Source organism: Grammomys surdaster, unplaced genomic scaffold (assembly GCF_004785775.1).
Source record: "Grammomys surdaster isolate TR1022 unplaced genomic scaffold, NIH_TR_1.0 338, whole genome shotgun sequence".
Lineage (NCBI taxonomy): Eukaryota > Metazoa > Chordata > Mammalia > Rodentia > Muridae > Grammomys > Grammomys surdaster.
Genome location: NW_021604757.1, coordinates 4,036,943 through 4,058,570, shown reverse-complemented (window position 1 = coordinate 4,058,570; position 21,628 = coordinate 4,036,943). Strand labels below are relative to the sequence as shown.

At 43.3% G+C, this 21,628-nt stretch overlaps 1 protein-coding gene across 1 annotated transcript in view; it reads right to left on the bottom strand.

Moving 5' to 3' along the window:
* Positions 1 to 21,628, bottom strand: part of Ptprj (protein tyrosine phosphatase receptor type J) — a 51,118-nt gene that overhangs the window by 9,619 nt on the left and 19,871 nt on the right. The window contains exons 12-22 of the mRNA XM_028778570.1: positions 19,301 to 19,432; positions 17,454 to 17,664; positions 17,219 to 17,343; positions 16,214 to 16,301; positions 14,154 to 14,195; positions 13,184 to 13,192; positions 12,962 to 13,049; positions 11,791 to 11,881; positions 8,888 to 8,961; positions 8,660 to 8,794; positions 7,027 to 7,146 (exon numbers count right to left, since the gene is read on the bottom strand). Coding sequence (XP_028634403.1) covers positions 7,027 to 7,146; positions 8,660 to 8,794; positions 8,888 to 8,961; positions 11,791 to 11,881; positions 12,962 to 13,049; positions 13,184 to 13,192; positions 14,154 to 14,195; positions 16,214 to 16,301; positions 17,219 to 17,343; positions 17,454 to 17,664; positions 19,301 to 19,432 — 1,115 coding nt within the window. The remainder of the gene's footprint in view (positions 1 to 7,026; positions 7,147 to 8,659; positions 8,795 to 8,887; positions 8,962 to 11,790; positions 11,882 to 12,961; positions 13,050 to 13,183; positions 13,193 to 14,153; positions 14,196 to 16,213; positions 16,302 to 17,218; positions 17,344 to 17,453; positions 17,665 to 19,300; positions 19,433 to 21,628) is intronic.

The following is a 21,628-nucleotide window of genomic DNA, read 5'->3' as shown; positions in this document are numbered from 1 at the left end:
GTCATCCAGGAGCCACTGCACTCAGAGCAGCTGGTAAGAACTCCATCTCACTCCCTAAGCCTCAGAAAAACATCTGGGAGCCAGGGACATCCTGGGCACAGCAGCTACCCAAACCCCACCCCTCCGGAATTCCACTTCCCTTCGGCCTCTGCCTGGTCCCTTGGACTGGAGCAGACACAGAGTCGGTCTGCTCATGTCCTGTGGAGAAACTGAATCCTGAGTCACCCAGGAGCCACAGCACTCAGAGCAGCTGGTAAGAACTCCATCTCACTCCCTAAGCCCCAGAAATACATCTGGGAGCCAGGGACATCTAGGGCACAGCAGCTACCCAAACCCTGCCCCTCCGGAATTCCACTTCCCTTCGGCCCCTGCCTGGTCCCTGGGACTGGAGCAGACACAGAGTAGGTCTGCTCCTGTCCTGTGGAGAAACTGAATCCTGAGTCATCGAGAAGCCACTACACTCAGAGCAGCTGAAACTGAATTCTGAGTCATCAGGGACCCACTGCACTCAGAGCAGCTGGAGCCACTGCACTCAGAGCAGCTGACACAGAGTTGGTCTGCTCCTGTCCTGTGGAGAAACTGAATCCTGAGTCATCTAGGAGCCACTGCACTCAGAGCAGCTGAAACTGAATCCTGAGTCATCGAGAACCCACTGCACTCAGAGCAGCCGAGGAGCCACTGCACTCAGAACAGAAGGATTACCAGATCCAAGAGGTGGCCTGAGTCCCAGGAGTTCTTCCACCCGGGAGATTAGGGGCATAAGACCACAGAGACCTCTGGACTCCGAGGAGCTCTGCAATAAGCAAGATAACTGGAAATACAGATTCCAATCTTACACAGAGAGGGCAGGTACCACTAGAGTTACCAAGATGGCGAAAGGCAAGCGCAAGAACATAAGCAACAGAAACCAAAGTTTCTTGGCATCATCAGTGCCCAGTTCTCCCAATATAGCAACCCCTGAACACCCCTTCACACCTGAAAAGCAGGATTCAGAATTAAAATCACTTCTCATGATGATGATAGAGGATTATAAGAAGGAATTAAGTAACTCCCTTAAAGAAATACAGGAGAGTACAAGTAAACAGATAGAAGCCCTTAAAGAGGAATCACAGAAATCCCTTAAAGAAATGCAAGAAAACACAAAGAAGGAATTAAACAAAAACATTCAGGATCTGAAACTGGAAATAGAAACAATAAAGAAAGTTCAAAGGGAGACAACCATGGAGATAGAAAACCTAAGAAAGAGATCAGGAGTCACAGACGCAAGCATCACCAACCGAATACAAGAGATAGAAGAGAGAATCTCAAATGCAGAAGATACGGTGGAAAATATTGACACAGTTGTCAAAGAAAATGAAAAAAGCAAAAAACTCCTAACTCAAAACATCCAGGAAATCCAGAACACAATGAGAAGACCAAACCTAAGGATAATAGGTATAGATGAGAATGAAGATTCCCAACTTAAAGGGCCAGTAAATATCTTCAACAAAATCATTGAGGAAAATTTCCCTAACCTAAAGAACAAGATGCCCATAAACATACAAGAAGCCTACAGAACACCAAATAGACTAGACCAGAAAAGAAATACCTCCCGTCACATAATAATCAAAACATCAGATGCACAAAACAAAGAAAAAATACTAAAAGCAGTAAGGGAAAAAGGTCAAGTAACATATAAAGGCAGACCTATAAGAATTACACCAGACTTCTCACCAGAGACTATAAAAGCCAGAAGAGCCTGGACGGACATCATACAGACCCTAAGAGAACACAATTGCCAGCCCAGATTACTATACCCAGCAAAACTCGCAATCAATATAGATGGTGAAACCAAGATATTCCATGACAAAACCAAATTTGCACAATATCTTCCCACAAACCCAGCACTTCAAAGGATAATGGATGGAAAACGCCAACACAAGGAGGGAAACTACAACCTAGAAAAAGCAAGGAAGTAATCTTCCAACAACCCCAAAAGAAGATAACTATACAAACATAACTTTACCTCTAATAACAAAAATAACAGGAAGCCACAATCATTTTTCCTTAATATCTCTTAACATCAATGGTCTCAATTCCCCAATAAAAAGACGCAGACTAGCAGACTGGATACACAAACAAGACCCAGAATTTTGCTGCATACAAGAAACACACCTCAGTGACAAAGACAGACACTACCTCAGAATAAAAGGGTGGAAAACAATTTTCCAAGCCAATAGTCCCAAGAAACAAGCTGGAGTAGCCATTCTAATATCAAATAAAATCGACTTCCATCCAAAATTAATCAAAAAAGATAAGGAAGGACACTTCATACTCATCAAAGGAAAAAGCTACCAAGGTGAACTCTCAATTCTGAACATCTATGCCCCAAATGCAAGGGCACCTACATACATAAAAGAAACTTTACTAAAGCTCAAAACACACATTACACCTCACACAATAATAGTGGGGGATTTCAACACCCCACTATCAGCAATGGACAGATCATGGAAACAGAAACTAAACCGAGACACTTTGACATTAACAGAAGTTATGAACCAAATGGACTTAACAGACATCTATAGAACATTTCATCCTAAAACAAAAGAATATACCTTTTTCTCAGCACCTCATGGTACCTTCTCCAAAATAGACCATATAATTGGTCACAAAACAAGCCTCTACAGATACAAAAAGATTGAAATAATCCCTTGCCTCTTATCAGATCACCATGGAATAAGACTGGTCTTTAATAATGACAAAACCAATGGAAAACCCATGTGCACATGGAAACTGAACAACTCTCTACTCAATGATGACTTGGTCAAGGAAGAAATAAAGAAAGAAATTAAAGACTTTTTAGATTTCAATGAAAATGAGGACACATCATACCAAAACTTGTGGGACTCCATGAAGGCAGTGCTAAGAGGAAAACTCATAGCTCTAAGTGCCTACAAAAAGAAACTGGAAAGAGCACACACTAACAAGTTGACTGCACAACTAAAAGCCCTAGAACAAAAAGAAGCAAATACACCCAGGAGGAGTAGAAGGCAGGAAATAATCAAACTCAGGGCTGAAATCAACCAAATAGAAACTGAAAGAACAATACAAAATATCAATAAAACCAGGAGTTGGTTCTTTGAGAAAATCAACAAGATAGATAAACCGTTAGCCAGATTAACCAGAGGGCACAGAGAGAGTATCCAAATTAATAAAATCAGAACTGAAAAGGGAGACATAGCAACAGAAACGGAAGAAATTAAAAAAATCATCAGATCCTACTACAAAGGCCTATACTCAACAAAACTGGAAAACCTGGGTGAAATGGACAATTTCCTAGACAGATACCAGGTACCAAAATTAAACCAGGAGCAGATAAACCATCTAAATAGTCCCATAACCCCTCAGGAAATAGCAGCAGTCATTAAAAGTCTCCCCACTAAAAAAAGCCCAGGACCAGATGGTTTTAGTGCTGAATTCTATCAGACCTTCAAGGAAGACCTAATACCAATTCTCTTCAAACTATTCCACAAAATAGAGACAGAAGGAACACTACCCAATTCGTTCTATGAAGCTACAATTACACTCATTCCCAAACCCCACAAGGACCCAACAAAGAAAGAGAACTTCAGACCAATCTCCCTTATGAACATCGATGCAAAAATACTCAATAAAATTCTAGCAAACCGAATCCAAGACCACATCAAAACAATCATCCATCATGATCAAGTAGGTTTTATCCCAGGAATGCAGGGATGGTTCAATATTCGGAAATCCATCAATGTAATCCACTATATAAACAAACTTAAAGAAAAAAACCATATGATTATCTCACTAGATGCTGAGAAAGCATTTGACAAAATTCAACATCCCTTCATGATAAAAGTCTTGGAAAGATCAGGAATTCAAGGCCCCTACCTAAACATAGTAAAAGCAATTTACAGCAAACCAGTAGCCAACATCAAGCTAAATGGAGAGAAACTTGAAGCAATCCCACTAAGATCAGGGACTAGACAAGGCTGCCCACTCTCCCCCTACCTATTCAATATAGTACTGGAAGTCTTAGCCAGAGCAATTAGACAACAAAAAGAAGTCAAAGGGATACAAATAGGAAAGGAAGAAGTCAAAATATCGCTATTTGCAGATGATATGATAGTATACTTAAGTGACCCCCAAACTTCCACCAGAGAACTCCTAAACCTGATAAACAACTTCAGCAAAGTGGCTGGTTATAAAATCAACTCAAACAAATCAGTAGCCTTCCTCTACATGAAAGATAAACAGACTGAAAAAGAAATTAGGGAAATGACACCCTTCACAATAGTTGCAAATAATATAAAATACCTTGGTGTGAATCTAACCAAGCAAGTGAAAGACCTGTATGACAAGAACTTCAAGTCTCTGAAGAAAGAAATTGAAGAAGATCTCAGAAGATGGAAAGATCTCCCATGCTCATGGATTGGCAGGATTAATATAATAAAAATGGCCATCTTGCCAAAAGCAATCTACAGATTCAATGCAATCCCCATTAAAATCCCAACTCAATTCTTCACAGAGTTAGAAAAGGAAATTCTCAAATTCATATGGAATAACAAAAAACCTAGGATAGCGAAAACTATTCTCAACAATAAAAGAACTTCGGGAGGAATCACCATCCCTGACCTCAAGCTGTACTACAGAGCAATAGTGATAAAAACTACCTGGTATTGGTACAGAGACAGGCAGGAAGATCAATGGAATAGAATTGAAGACCCAGAAATGAACCCACACTCCTATGGTCACTTGATCTTTGACAAAGGAGCTAAAACTGTCCAGTGGAAAAAGGACAGCATTTTCAACAAATGGTGCTGGTTCAACTGGAGGACAACATGTAGAAGAATGAAAATTGATCCATTCTTATCCCCTTGTACAAAGCTCAAATCTAAGTGGATAAAGGACCTCCACATAAAACCAGATACACTGAAACTAATAGAAGAGAAGGTGGGGAAAAGCCTCGAATACTTGGGCACAGGGGAAAAGTTCCTGAACAGAACTCCAATGGCATATGCTCTAAGATCGAGAATTGACAAATGGGACTTCATAAAATTGCAAAGTTTCTGTAAGGCAAAGGACACTGTCAATAGGACAAAACGACAACCAACAAATTGGGAAAAGATCTTTACCAATCCTTCATCTGATAGAGGGCTAATATCCAATATATACAAAGAACTCAAGAAATTAGACTCCAGGCAACCAAATTACCCTATTAAAAAATGGGGTATAGAGCTTAACAAAGAATTTTCAACAGAAGAAACTCGAATGGCCGAGAAGCACCTAAAGAAATGCTCGGCATCCTTAGTCGTCAGGGAAATGCAAATCAAAACAACCCTGAGATTCCATCTCACACCAGTCAGAATGGCTAAGATTAAAAACTCAGGTGATAGTAGATGCTGGCGAGGGTGTGGAGAAAGAGGAACACTCCTCCATTGTTGGTGGGACTGCAAGATGGTGCAACCACTTTGGAAATCAGTGTGGCGGTTCCTCAGAAAATTGGACATAGCATTACCCGAGGATCCAGCTATACCACTCCTAGGCATATACCCAGAAGGTGCTCGAACATATAATAAGGACATATGCTCAACTATGTTCATAGCAGCCTTATTTATAATAGCCAGGAGCTGGAAAGAACCCAGATGTCCTTCAACTGAGGAATGGATTAAAAAAATGTGGTATATTTACACAATGGAGTATTACTCAGCTATTAAAAACAATGAATTTGAGAGGTTCCTAGGTAAATGGATGGAACTAGAAATTATCATACTGAGTGAGGTAAGCCAATCACAAAAGAACACACATGGTATTCACTCACTGATTATTGGATATTAGCCCAGAACCTTAAAATGCCCAAGATGCAACTCACAGGCCACATGAAGTCCATAAAGAATGAAGACCAAGTGGGGGTGATTCGGTCCTTCTTAGAAGGAGCAACAAAATACTCAAGGGAGCAAATATGGAGACAAAGCGAGGGACAAAAACTGAAGGAGGGGCCGTCTGAAGACCTTTCCACCTGAGTATCCATCCCATGTGCAGTCACCAAAGGTAGATGCTGATGTAGAAGTCAGGAAGTGCATGCTGATAAGAGCCTGATATGGATGTCTCCTCAGAGGTCTTCAAGAGTCTGACATATTCAGAGGCAGATGCTCACAACTAGCCATTGAAGTGATCATGGGGTTCTCAATGGAGGAGTTAGAGTGAAGACTGAAGGAGCTGAAAGGATTTGTGGCCCCATGAGGAGAGCAACAATACCAACCAACCACAGCTCCCAGGGTCTAAACCACCAGCCTGGGAGCACTTATGGAGGGATCCAGGGCCTTAGCTGAATATATAAGAGTGAAGGGCCCTGCTGGGCACAGGTGGAAGATGAGATCCTTGACCTCATGAAGGCTGGACGTCCCAGGGGGTGGGAGTTTTGAGGGTGGGGAGGTGGGAGTGGGGGGGTAGATAGAGGTTACATCCACAAAGAAGAAGGAGGAGGTGTGAGGGGATTGGGGGTTCCTGGGTGGGTGGGGGATGGGGTAAGGGGACAACATATGAAATGTAAATAAAACATCCAATAAAAAAATTAAAAAAAAAAAAAAAAAAAAGAAAAGAAAAATAGACTCAGCTTCCTATAATGTCTGTGTGATTTAGCTGGATTTGGTTTTGTAATTTGTGGGGGAAAGGAGGACATTGCATATGCCCTAGAATCAGAATCCTAGAATCAATACAAACTGTTCCTAGCACTAAGCACCACCCTACCCCCATGCATATCCCCACCCAGATGACCCAAAGTCTTCCTGGAAAGGAAAGTGTCGCTGACACAGCTATGCTCATAAGACTCGTTTATTCAGAAAGGACACAAAAGTCCCCTCAAGAAAATAAAGCTAGGGACTCCTTGGAGATCATGCAGATATGGGCACTTTAATTGTGAAATAAATAAAAGAAGTAAAAATGCTTTTCTCGTGCACCAAATATTAGTTATTGTCAATATTAATACCCCTTGGTTTTCTCAGACCAATCTTGACTTACATTTTTCACCACGAAATCTCTGATGGTCCATTCTGGAAGAACAACTTCTGATGTCATTGCCACAGTTATGTCCCCGTAGTCCTGAGCCTGCTTGGAAGGCCAGTACTCCTCACATTTGGTCTAGAACACAGGTTTGGTTATATGAAAAGTCAGGGATCACACAGTCACCATCATCAAAACCTCTCAAGGAAAAAGAAGTCATGAAACTGTCACAGGGGACTGTTCAGTCACTTAGCAGCGTCTGTTTGACCCAAACACAGAGATACACACAGGTACTAACAACTCAGAATAGCATAAGTGAGTCTTTAAGTGATTTGGGTCTGTGTGGTAGTTCAGCAGGTAAATCATTGGCTGTGTAAGCCTACAGACCTGAGTCCAGTACTACATCCCACTTCCAGAAACATCACATGGACCATGCATTTGACCATGTATTTCCTGTGGCATATACACTCTCACACAAACATATACACATCATATACACAATATAATAAAAAATCAATTTTAAGGAATGATGTCCAACAGGTTCCAGTTACCACCTGGGACAGCAGCACTCATGGATGACACCTGGTCACCAGTGGCACACCTTCGAGCTGTTGGAACCCTTCAACAAGGAGCACTGAGACAGAAACACCCTGAAGATGTGGTGGACAGGGCAGTATGGGAATCACTGACTTAGGGACTCAAGAAGGGAATCTACACTTGGTGGGGGGGATGGGAGGGAGAGAGGGAGAGAGAGAGAGAATGAATACTTTGTTCTAGGCATAGGAGTTCATGCCAATAATCTCATTATTTAGGAACCTGAAGGAGAAGAATTGCTCTAAGTTCAAGTCCAACCTAGGCTAAGAGTGAAGCCCTGTCTCAAAAAACAAACAAACAAAACAAAGCAAACAACAACAAAATATAAACCACTAATAGCTGGGGCACTGCTCAGTGGCAAAGCACGGCACGCCGAGACACAATTAGCATGGACTCAGCCAAGACCCTACGTCCCATCCCTAACACTAAATAATAACAGTAATTAACAACTCTCCAAGAAATAATATTAATTCTCATTCTTCAGGTACACAGCTTTTTAATTTAGCGTGTGTTTTTTTTTTCAACTCATCTCTATTTAAAGAAATATGAGATTTTTATTCCCAGAACAGATCCTCCTTTCTGTGACAGAAATGGCAGATTGGATCCAGGCCACAAAGAAGAGAGGGGGCCGCCGAGACACACCTATAGATAAGTCTGAAAATGTTTTAAATGTTAAAAACTAAGTCTGAAAATCAGATATTTAAGAGTTGGTTGCTTAGAGACCACACAGCTAGGCACAGAGCTGACGACAGCAGAACCGCATGGTCACCCTAAGCCTGCAGTGTCCACTGCATTAACCCAGGTCCATTCACTCACTAACTCTACAGACTCGATCACAGACATTAATATGAACCCACAAAGAAACATAATAAAAAAGTTTTTCAAGATTTTTTTTTTAATTTTTTTAAATCTTCTCTCTAAAAGCTAAAAATACAGAATATTTTCTTTGGATGAAAGTATTAATGTTTGGGAAGAAGGATTTTTAAAAGACAGATGGATTTCAAGATATCCTCTACCACAATAAAAATTAATTTATGATTTTTCAAAAGACACTTACCCTTCCCTGCTCCACACATTTGGTCAACATAACAATGGCATATACGTTTTTCTCCCAAACCATTCGCCAAAAATCTTTCAAAGTGTTGGGTAAAGGTCCTTGTGTGGCAATGAAATCTTTCTTGGAATGGTAGCCCTAGAAATAGACAGCTCAGTCACCATCAAAGGCACAGACAGACATGCTCCTATTCAGAGGAGCCTCAGGCCATGAGAGCAGCCACTCACTTACAGGCATATAGTTGGCATTGATGTAGTCATCCGTCGAATGGGTCTGGACTGAAAGTTTGACTCGAGAAATATCATCTGTGGTATTAAAAGAAAGAAATATCCTCATTCTATGTCATGCTTCAGGAAAGTTGCATGCAGGAAAATTTTAGAAGTACAAGCCAGCAGCCCATAGCTTCCACAATGCTTCACATCTTACATTCACGATCTCACCTGATCCTGATGGATGGTCTTTGACAGTGGTACAGAGAAGATGCATGACAGCCTTTGGAGTACTAGGATTGGAACCTAGGCAGCCCAACAGCCAAGCCTACATCCTTACCTTCTCAGACTAAAGAAGCCCTCACTCCAGCAGCCTAGGACATCTGCTCTGAGCTGGACAGGTGCTAAGCAACCATAGCCAGACCACAAAACCATCCCACAAGCTTTCAAGATAAGGAAATCAGAAGTTCCAGAGACAAAGTGACATTTCCAAGGCCTTCTATCTGAAGGAACAGAATTCTATCTGGAAGCAGACAGAATTTGAACTCAGAGCCTATTCTACTATGGCAAAGAAGACATCCGAGTTAACCTTTCTCCCACAGCCTTAAAAAGTTGTTATTGGACTGGTGAGATGGCTAGGCCATTTAAGGTGCTTGCTGCCAAACCTGATGGTTTGACTCCAAGGCCCACATGATGGAAGAAGAGACTGTTCTCTGACCTCCACACATATGCCATAGCACAGCCACAGCCATACGTATAGACAGTAAGTTAAAGATGGATGGATGGATAGATAGATAGATAGTTCAGTGTTTGATAGATGGATGGATGGATGGGTGGATGGATGGATGGATTAATGATAGACAGATAAAGTTCTAAATTTGAAGTTGTAAAGATAGCTCCATCAGTAAAGTGCTTGCCATACAAGCCATGAGGATCCAGGTTCAAACCCTAGTACCTACTGTGCACTCCTATAATCCCTGCACTGGAGAGGGAGAAACAGGAGTTTCCTTGGGGCTCGATGGTCAGCTAATCTACTTGACTCAGCAAGATCTAGGTCTCAAAAATGAATTGGCAAGAAGGTGGGGAAGATCTGAGGGGATATGAGGGGGAGAAAAGTAGGATCAGAATATATTGTATAAAAAATTATTTTCAAAAAAAAATAAGACAGAGCAATTGAGGAAGGTAACCCAGTATTGACCTAAACTGAATGAATAAAACTACTATAAATGGAGGAACCTAAAATACGAATGTCTCATGTTTTCTAAACATCATTCTCATTTAGAGAGCATACACACAAGTGTGCTCAACTCCAGAAGTGAAATAACTAAAGAAAATCCTAATGTCAAGACAAGTCATGGGTAGTAGCACCAAGGACAGCTCCTGGTCCCCATCTGAACCCACTGCCTACCCTCCCTGGGACACAGCAATAGTAACAGTAAACCCAGAGGTGATGTGGGTCTCAAGTGAAAGTCTTGTCAATAGAAACAACACCCAAACATCAAATTCCCAGCCTTCATTCAAAATCAGAAGCTCTCTAAAAGTAGGCTAAATGTCTATGAGTTAGTCTCAGAAGGACAGAGACTTGACAGCTATCCCGGCATGGTTTCAGAATCACTTCTCTCTGATCAGGGACAAGACCCATTGATAAGTATAAGGGAAAAAAACAGAAAAAGAACCCACAACCTAAAAAATACTGAGTTTAAATACAAATTAATAAAAAAAGCATGCCTTCAAATTAAAAAAAAAAGACAGATATTACACAGTTTGGTATAAACGTTACCCACAAAACCAAGCATCCTCCTGACAGGCAGAACATGGCTAAGATCCACTGGCACTGCTCTCTGTGCCCTAATTCCTGTGCAACCGACCTGCACAGCAGAGAATTCACATCACTGGCCATCCTCTATATACCTTGTTGGGTAAGCGCTACTCTGGTTTCATTCCTTTTGCTGTGACAAACACTTTGACTCAAGGCAGCACAGAGAGGGAAGGGTTTATGTAGCTTACAATTCCAGATCACACCATTGTGAGCAAGGCAAGGCAGGATTTTTTAAAGTTCTTTTTTTTGGGGAGTTGGGGGGGTTGGAGACAGGGTTTCTCTGTATAGCCCCAGTTGTCCTGGAACTCACTCTGTAGACCAGGCTGGCCTCGAACTCAGAAATCTGCCTGCCTCTACCTCCCAATTGCTGAGATTAAAGGCGTGTACCACCACTACCTGGCAAGGCAAACCAAGACAGGATTAAAGCATCATGCCCACACTCACGCAGAAAGAGCAAACACATGGACCTTTGCTTGCCTGCTCTCTCAGCAAGCGTTCTCTCTTAGATTGTTCAGAACCCTCTGCCTACAGAATGGTATTGCTCATTAGGGCTTCTCCTATTAATTAAAAATCAAAATAATGCCCCAAAGATACCTTATGGGCCAACCTGGTCTAGATATTCCTAAGACTCCCTTCCCACATGATTCTAGACTCAACAAGTTGACAGTCAAAGCCAGTCAGCCACATACAAACTCGAGCAATTCCCCAAAGCAGGAAAGGTCTCCCGTGTGACTGCTAGTTAGCTGTGGAACACATCTAGCAAGGAGAGAGTGTGACAAGGGACCTGTTCCTCCTGCAGCCACTTTCATCTAGAACAATCCAAACTAGAGTTAGAATGCAACCTGAGCATGTCATCTAACATGCTGCCTCGTTTTCTTCACATACAGGATGAATGTTCTGACCACCTACTCTATAAGCCGAGGATGTAAAGACTAAACTAAATGTACCATCCCCTCGTACAGTACTTGGCTCATACAAGGATAACTGTGAGAATATCTGGTGCTGAGTGGTGGTGGAGATACCGGGTGGGTATCACTGATTCCCATCTCTCTGCTGTCTCTGTGATGGCAGGCACAAAGAAAGACGAAAGGAATAAAACCACTCACAGGGCAGGACATTGTTGTAGCGGTTCTTCCCTCTGTTTTCGGCTATTTCAGCTGTATATTTAGGTAAACTTATTCCAATCAGCTTCAGATCCTGGGAAAAAAAACCACAAGTGGGTTGTATGCTTAATCAGAGCATGGGGTATAGTCAAACAAAGTAGAAATGCAGAGGCAAAACATGTTAACTCCGGCAAACTAGAAAGAGGCGCTGAGCATCTAACCTCCAATACCTTCAAGTAGGCTCTTACAGGACATGGCCATGGAAGATACAATCAGGTGGAAGTCACACTGGAATGGGGGGGAACTTACACCTAATATGGGCAATGTCATTATAGTGTGGGTATAAAGACACAGACACACAAGAGGAAACACCTCATGGTGGTAATGGTGCAGATGAAGCCATGCTTCCCCTCAAGGACAGCTGGGCTTTCCAGAAGAAAGGGAAAGGATGATTCTTGCCCTCTAGGGGCTGGAAACCTAGAGGGGAGGTGTGGTCAGGAGTCCTGAGCCTGGCAACACAGGCCACAGATGGAACCAGGCAGTATAAGGACAAATGCAACATAGCCAGAGACCGTCCTCCCGTGGGATCTGAGGAACCGGGTTTGGGGGCGGGAGGTGTTGGAATGAGGATGGATTGTGATGGAGCTGTGGGCAAGATTGCAGGAGTGCAAAATCAGACAGCAGCGGGCACATCATGCGGGGACAAGCATGCATGCATCTTCTGCAATATGACAGTTCCCTGGGCTAGTTTGAGGTAGCAGAGTCTAGAAGGCAAGAGACTGACAAACTCTTAACTCAGGGTTCCAATAGTCCTCCCAAGGCAGCTCCGACTCCAAGGCAGCTCTGACCCGAAGGCAGCTCTGACCCCAGAGCTGCTCAGACCCAGACCTCTGAATGGCCCATCTGGCTTCTTTCCTGCTCATCTAGCCTATTAGGGACTAGTTAATAACCCCCTAGCTTCAGTCAACCATCTCTGTCTCTCCCTGGATAATCCTCAGGTATCTACAAGATTAAACACAAACTCCACCAGAAGTAAAGGTCCATGTGAGCTTCCCAGCCAACAGAAGTGTGCCCCAGAGGATCAGACACAATCTTCTCTCTCCTGTAGGCTGCCTCTTACCCAAAGCTTCACCATAAGACAGTCTGGCAGAAAACACAGTTAACAACCACATACCTCATATTCCTCTGCAAACCCACAGTTAGAGTCAGCTTGCTGTTTCTTAAAGTAGGCCTCAAAGTTCTCCACTCGGATTAACTTGGATCTGGGAAAACAAAAAACAATTGTTGGGGTTTTGTTTGTTTGTTTGTTTGCTTGCTTGCTTGCTTTATTTCTCATTCACTCAAGTTCATACTCAAAACAAGAAGAAAAGGAAGCTTTAAAAATGAGGCTACTCACTTTTTAGGTCTTCATCATAGGAAAGAAAAAGAAAAAAAAGAACAATTAGAACGATGTACTCATTCTGGAAGTAAACATCAACTCAAAAGAACAAAGCCAGCATAGCTAGGGGCGTGGGCTAGAGAGCAATGTAACGGTATTTAAAACACTGCAATGTGACTCAGGAAAGCAGATCTATTCTATATCTGGCCATATGTCTGACTTGATAACCACTCATTTTTGAAAACCGACAATTATCTATGGGGGGGTGGGGGAGAGGGGAGGGTGCTGTGGAGACAGCTCGTAGGCCAGAGCACTAAGTGTTCAAGCTCCAGGACCTGAGTTCCAATCCTCAGCATCCACATATGAGAACTAGTGTGGCCACATGCACCTGTAATTCCAGTGCTCAGGTAGGGTAGAGACAGGAGGATGACTGAGGCTTGCTGACTGCCAGCACTGCTCTGAATTTAGCAAGAACCCTGTCTCAAGTGAACTGAGCAATCATAGATAAAGAGTAAGACACCCAACATCCTCTCTGGCCTCTGAGCACACGTGAGGATGCATATGTACACTGCACACACACATACACACATATACACACACATACAGACACACACACATACTCACATATACACACACATACACACATACATACACATACACACATACATACACATACACACATACACACTCACATACATACACACACACATATAAACATACATACACACTCATATACACACACACAGAACCCTATTTATTGGTAAAACAGAAAAATGTGGGGTGGGAGACAAAAATAAAGGGAGCTTCAGGTGAACTTAGTAAAACAAAGACTCCTTGCAGAAAACAGCAAGAACGTCCATATGGCTGTGGCCAATCTGTCAATCAGGGGAAATGACAGCTATTTTTCTATCAAAAAATGCTATAGATAGTCACTGAACAGACTGGGGGACTGAGAATCTTAAAATAAGTTTGTAACTCAGAGACTTACTTAATTTGAGAAAAGGACACTTCATTATTCTTGGCATCTGTCCTATTTTGAAAGAAGAAAAAAAGGTCCATTAAATAAAGAACTTTATCCTGCTCTGCTGCCTTCCTCATATCCACAGACACCTTTCTTCACAGCCTGTGGTTCAGGTAGGACACTACAGCCTGCTCCCTAGTACTCAGCCCAACACATAGCCTGTTCCCTAGTACCCAGCCCAACACATAGCCTGCTCCCTAGTACCCAGCCTAACATAAAGACTGCTCACTAGTACTTAGTCTAAGTAAGCAGGAAATGCAAACTAAAAATCTGTAAACTTACTCTTTTCTTATTGAGAAGAATCAAAATCTATTCAAACAACTTTTTGGAATTTCTGTGTGTGTGTGTGTGTGTGTGTGTGTGTGTAGTGTAGTTTACATATGCATCCTCATGTGCACTCATGTGTGTGTATTTAAATTCCCTTATTCCATGTTCTGCTTTTGAGGAAGCCATTGTGTAAATTAATGCAAAGAAGCAAGGACAAGTCCTGAAAGGGCATCAGATCCAGCACCGATACTGTGAGCACTGGCATTGTTCTGAAACACATCACAGTTTGGACAGCATGTCCCAACATGGAAAGAAAGTATGTCCACTGACCCTCTGGCATGGAATTTAGCCTAGGAAAATAATCATGAGCACACTCATGTAACTGTAGTCAATAATAATTAAAATATCCAGTAAAACGGTTAAGTGGATGATGGAAAATACCAGGCAGCTACTTAAAATGATGCTGTAATGAAGACCTCCATCAGGTCTGACGTGAACAAAGGAGGACAGTCATTAATGTGTGTAACGGGACTCTGCTGGGGGTGAGCGTTGTAATCACATGAAGATGGTGAGAACAGATTTGTCGTATTATGGGTATCCTATTTACTTTGCTCTTCTTGTGGGTATGGGTTTTTTCTGCTACTGTGGGTTTGAGTTTGGGTATTGGTGCTTTGCTTGTTGTTGGTTTGAGACAAGTGCAGCTACATAGCTCTGATTAACTCTGCTTCTTTCCAGGGCCTGGTTCCCTGTGCTGCTGTCCTGCTCTACAGACTTGAAAACTCACATTTTAGAGTTTTGCTCTAGGTTCTGATTCTTTTCTTTCTTTCTTTTTTTTTTTTTTTAGCAAAGTATAAAAGATTTAATTGATATGAAGAGAAAGTATCTGATTTACTTGAGGGGGGGAGGTAAAACAACTACTGTCTTCTTGTTAAAACAAGTTTAGGTGGCACATGCCTATAATTCCAGCACTTGGTAGATAGAGACAGATGGATCAGGAATTCAGGGTCTTCATCTGCTACATTTGAGATAGCCTGGTATACACAAGACTCTGTCTTCAAAAAAACGGAGGGGAGGATACTAAGAAAGCCCAATCCCAGATGTAAATTTCCAGCTAGAAGCACCTGGCAATAGGCACATTCCAACTGACACATGGGTTCCCCAGAGTCAGGCAAGAGGAATACAGTAAATGCTAAGACCAAGTTCAAGTTCCTCTTTTGGCTTCTGCATCCCGAATAGGGCTTTTAATACCTGCCTGGTAGAGCCTCAGGGAGACGATGGATCCAGGTACACAGAGCACTAGTCTCACTAGTTAACTACACCACAGGGTGGTTGTACAAAGAGAATGATGAATAACACCATGAAGTGAGACATTTGCCAATGTCTTCAGCTCCTTAAGTCTCACTCACACTCACTCCCACACCACAGAGGGGAGTGTTGGGGCTTCCAACCACCAGCAGGAATGGAACCTGAGGTCAACTTGCCCAACTCTGAGAGTCACATGAAACTCTTAACACATTCATAGAATCCTGGCTTGAAGGTAGCACCCTGCATGTCAGTGTGGGTCTGATGCAGCTGAGAGAAGGTTTAGAGTCAAACCATCCAACTGGCATCAGAGAGGAACTAAGATGTCCAGGTGACCACACTGTGAAGAACACAGGAGCTCTTTCAACGATTCCCTCTGATTTTACAAACGGTTGCCACTCCTTACAATAAGAAGTTCCCTTAAACAGTAGCACCTGATGATTAATAAGCAATATCACCTTTTCTTTCTCCAGAAGATGAAGCCTCCCACAGCCATGATGGCCAGGGCACCAAAGATACATCCAAACACTGCTCCGCAGATGACACCTGGGGAAGATCCCAACAGAGGCATTTCAAAGAGTGTTCATGAAGGGCCATGTGCTACACCCACAGCCAGCCTGCCAATGCAGGATTCAGGGAGAGAGGGAGTGTAGTGCACACAGGGAACAAGTAAACATCTTTGGATGTAAAATCAGAACAGCTTTCAGGGGCTGGTTTCTTCTCCCTTAGCCTACCTACCATTAACAGGATGGCCTGAGAACAGCACAGTCCTGACCTAGGACTCTTTTCAGCTGCAAATTTGGGCACCTGTGCTTGATCAGTGCTTTTTTTCCTGTCACCTATGAGCAGAAGTACCTACAACACCACACCCACTCTTTTTATGGGCTATTTAAGGGAAGGAGTAGGAACACCCTGAATTTCCCTTCCGAGTAATCTGTTCTACTCAGTAGCTCTGAAAAAACAGACTAACAGATCAGTCAGCTACCTGTCTCTGTCCTGAAGGAGGAGGGGAATCCTCACCTTGGGTCACTGAGATACCCATTCACAAGGAATTTAAGGCTAGAATTTCAGGCCTGCATTTAAGACACTGTGTAACACTGGGCACACCCCCATCTCTAGGCCTTAGAAGCCTTACTTCTAAGCAGAGTTTAGACAAGACAATTTCTATGGCTCCTTCTAATGTGAACATTCAAGGAGTCTTAAGTAAGTCACACAAGCCCACAAACAACTCTTAGAAAGCAAAGGATTAAGTAATCTGCAGAAACATGACCAGTTTAGAGAAGTGGGGAGCTGTTCATTCAAGCACCCCAGAGTGGGGGGCTAGGCTGACCCCAAAGACCAAAGGACATGTCAGTTTCAGAGAGATGAAAACCTCCACCCTCCTAGCCACCTGAGAGAGGGGCATGGACAGCAGGCTTCTGCAGACATAAGGCACAAAACCCAGGGCTTTTGTTTCCCTCTACCTGGATCTTGGGGCAAGAACACAGCCTCTGAATATCGACTGAAAGACACATAGCTCTCATCCCCATTGATGAGGCCATCATTTTGAAGGTTGTAGGTAATATTGGTAAAGCCAGCAACACAAGCCCTGTGGGGAGACAAAGGAGAAAATAAGGTGACTGAGATGTGTCTACCACCATAGTACACAACCTTAAATTCATGAGGCTCAGCAGCCAACTGCAAGGACCCTGATATTACCGGTAGGAGCCCAGAGGTTCCAGCCTCCCATTGTAGTAGCCGAGGGTAGTGGACTGGTTCCCCACATCGATTTCATAGTTCAAGACTTCAGACAAGCCCTGAGACTGTCCCTTCTCTTCTATTCTTATGAGGTATGTCACATAAGTATCCGAGGCTCCCTTTTTGAAATCTTCATAGGTGTACTTCAAAACATCTGCGGAGGGTTGGATAGCTAAGGAAGGAACACAGAAGGTAAATGATGAGTGACAGCAGGAAGACAATGTGTCATAGAATAGCTCCATGATGACAGCATGCCACTGTCTCTCAAGGAGCTCCAGGAGCAGGTTCGTGCTTAGTATTTGGCTTGTACCAACTCATCCCTCCGTCAGAGTCACTCATAAAGGCTTATGGCCCTATTCTCCAGCAAGGAAAAAAAAGTGCAGAAAGCTAGTCGAAACCTGCCTGAAGCATGTTGCCCACACCGTGAAGCTAGATTCCCTGACCTCCCGGCCCAAGACCTTGTATCCAGCTGCTGCTGACTGGACTGGTCATCATGTAAACAGGACCTTTTTCATTCAGCATAGGTCTGAGTTTAAAATTTGTTAAAAAAACAAATTCAATGATAAAAGGCTTAGAAACCGACTCAAATGTTTTTAAAGTCAGGAGGAACGCCACATTTTGTTTATCTGTGTTCACAGGAATGCAGGTGCATGTGTGTGAGAGCTACTTTGTATGAGTATGTGTCTACGTGTGTGTGGAAGCCAGAGGAAAATCTCAGGTATCATTCCTCAGGCACCTCCTACTATTTTTTTTTTTTGAGTCAGGGTCTTTCTCTACCCTAGAACTTCGCCAAGCCAGCTTTGCTGACTAGCCTGAAAGTCCAGAGATCCTCCTGTCTCTGCCTCCCTGGCACCAGGATTACAAAGGCATATCACAATGCATAGTTCTTTATTTAATGTAAGTCCTAGGGATTACATTCAGGGCCTGTACAAAACAAGTACTTTACCAACCATGCTAACGCCCTTGCCCTTGCTTGTGTAAAACCAGGTACCATGCTGCTTTCAAAGCTGCCCTCAAACCATTCCCTTCTTACTGCCAGAGCCACCATCCCATTCCCCTCCTCTTTCACCTGGAAGATGCCCTCACAGTCCCAAAAGTAATCTTTTTGTGCTTGCTTTCAAGAACAGGTCATCCTAAATTGACCCATTATGGCCTGTGGTCCAAATCTAGCCTCAGCTTTGTGTAATCAACTGTGGGATGGGCTCCCCCTTCTCTCTCCTGTATCTTCTGTAATGTTTCCACATCACCACAAAGGTGCCGGATAGTTATGACAGAGACTTCACAGTCAGGAAAGCTTAAGGTACTTGTTATCTGATCCTTGAGAATATCAAGCAAACAGCTGCCCCGTCCCCTGTTGGTGCCACAGCACAGACTGCACTGGAGAGACGCATGTACTTATATCACTGACGTGCCTCAGACACAGTGGTGGTTTGAATGGGAATGGCCCCATAGGGTCATGTATTTGAATACTTGGTCCCCAGTTGGTGGAGCTGTTCAGGAATGATCAAGCGATGTGGCTTCGTTGGAGGAGGTGTATCACTGAGGGGTGGACTTTGATGTTCCAAGTATGAGTGCCAGTGAGACCCCCAACCCTTCTGATTCCTAGCTGTGGATCAAGAGGTGAGCTCTCAAATGTTCCTGCCACTGAGCCTTTGTTCCACCATCATGGATGCTAACACTTTGAGGCTGTAAACCTGTTAAACACTTTCGTTTATGAGTTGCTTTGGTCATGGTGTTTTATCACAGCAGTAAGAAAGTAACCAAGATAAGATAGTTACAAGGATTAACCCATGCTGGACCCCTCTTACCTTCCCCAGTGGTGAGAATGACGGCATAGGCTTTGATAGGTCCATGGCTGGCTTCAAAACCGCTGAACTTAACCTTTACTGAATTGTGACTGACCAATGTGATATTAGGGGATCCATCTGGAGGAGGTGGGTCTAAAACAATAGGAAACACCCAACATTTAAAACCAAAGAAGAAAAACTACCAGGCGAAGAATGTGCTCCAATGCCTTCTACAGGATGTGCCCCTGCCTGGGAATATCTACCCACACCCAGGAAGACCTGCTCCTGTACAGGAAGCTGTGTGCAGAGCTCATCCAAAACAGATCTCAAAGAGGCAGGAAGGGAGTAAGTACTGTGCAGAGACCTGGACCCTGAAGAAGGCCTGGTGATAGTGACTCCAGATACCCGTACATCTACCATCAGCTCTCCAGCTCTTAGCTAGTCAGGATCTCACACTTGCCACTCTGAGACTGGCAGCCCAAACTATAGGAGCTTACCCACTGCAACACCTGAAACCCAGCCCTTCCCATTCCTCCTCCTGAATGCTAAACTTAGGCCGCTTCACATCCCTTACCCTCAGCACATACGAAGCAAGCAATAAACCCTGGCGAAGACTTTCCCCAACTCTCCTTCCTCCAATACTTCCTGACCCAAATAAAATGCAACTTTGAATTGGATGTATGTTAAATTTATAACCGTCCTCTGCAAAAGCAAGCTCCTGATTAAAAAGTGACAATCACTGAGTGAAATGATGTTTGTGTGTGGTCAGTTCTGTTCAGCTTATTTCCCACCACCACCACCTGATTTTGTTTGTTTATGTGTAGCCCAGGCTACCCTGAACTCCCTAAAATAGCCAAGATGACCTTGAGCTTTTGACTTTCCTGCCTCTACCTTCTATGTATTGGGATTACAGGTATGTACATGCAGTTTATATAATGCTGGAGACAGAACTCAGACTTTCATGTATGCCAGGCAGCAAGTGCTTACCAACTGAGCTACAGCCCCAACCCAGAGATACCTAGAGCTCCTATGCTCTGTGCCAAGTGCTATCCTCAGCCCAGGAAGCAGAGACTCAGCTACAGTCTCTGCTCTGTAGCAGCTTATGCACAGAGATGACACCATGAAAAGAGGGGCTACAAAGGGAAAAAGGAAATATTCACTGTTTCTGCTATGTTCTATAAAACCAAGATGGAATGCCACAGGGTAGGGTACCACTGAACACTGCACAATTTCAAGAGCCCCATACATACTGTTTTCCCTAAGATTTTACAGTACACAACATGAGCAGCCATATGTGTGGTCTTCAATGCAGAATATGCAACACCTCTGTCCTGGAAGATAAGTTCTGCTTCTCCTTTTCACAACCGGGCCTCTTAGCAAGGTTAATTACGTGACTGGTAAATGGGAGAAACTAAACTCAAACCTGAGTCCACCTCATCTATTGTGAGCCTCTGTCTATAAGATACCTCAACCACTTTCCAAGTCAGGTCCCTGCAGTAAGAGACTCTTTTAGAATAACCTCTGATTCTTTAGAGATTGTCAGCAATATTCTTATACCCTGAAGAATATTTATCTAAAAGTCAAAAAACACCAAGGGGGTATAACACCACCACCCCACTGCCTGATCTAAAACACAAGTTTGGCAAAGACAGGAGAGCAATGGACAGACAAATTAAAACCAATTCTTCCCAAGCAGGGCGGTAGGGGAAGAGGGGAGAGAGAAAATGAACAAATATGAAGGAGTGACAGGAAACTGGGAGGGGAGAATCTCTGCAGTGTGTGATCTTTTCTTCTGCTAAAGCAACTCAGGATCTTGTCAATAGATTCAGGGAGGTGAGTCCTGACTATATACACAATAATTGCTGCTTTCAAGTCTCCTTCTGTAAGTATGGTGGTCATATTATATAACTATCTCTGAAAGAAAAAGAGAGTCCTTATCGTGAAGTAATCCATGTGGAATACTGACAAATACAAATGGTCAACTCGTGTTTCAGAGTCTTCCTTCCAGTATTGGGAAGGGCGGAGAGGATGTAAACATGCTGAAGAGTGGACTGGCCGAGTGCTGACAGATGTCCAACAGGACATGAGCTCGTCCTACTGTCCAGACTTCAGATATAGCTGAACATTTCTACAAAATGCCTTTCTTAGATGCAATAAGGGAACTCCCTACTATAAGAGAGAGAAGGGAGGAAGAAAAGAGAGAGAAAGGGGGAGGGAGGGGATGGGGAAAGGAAGGGAGGAGATGGTGGGAAAGGAGAGGAGGGAAGGGTGGAAAGAAGGGGAGGGGGGAAGGAAGAGAAGAGAGGAGACGGGAGGGGAGGAGAGGGGAGAGGGAAAAGAGGAGAGGGG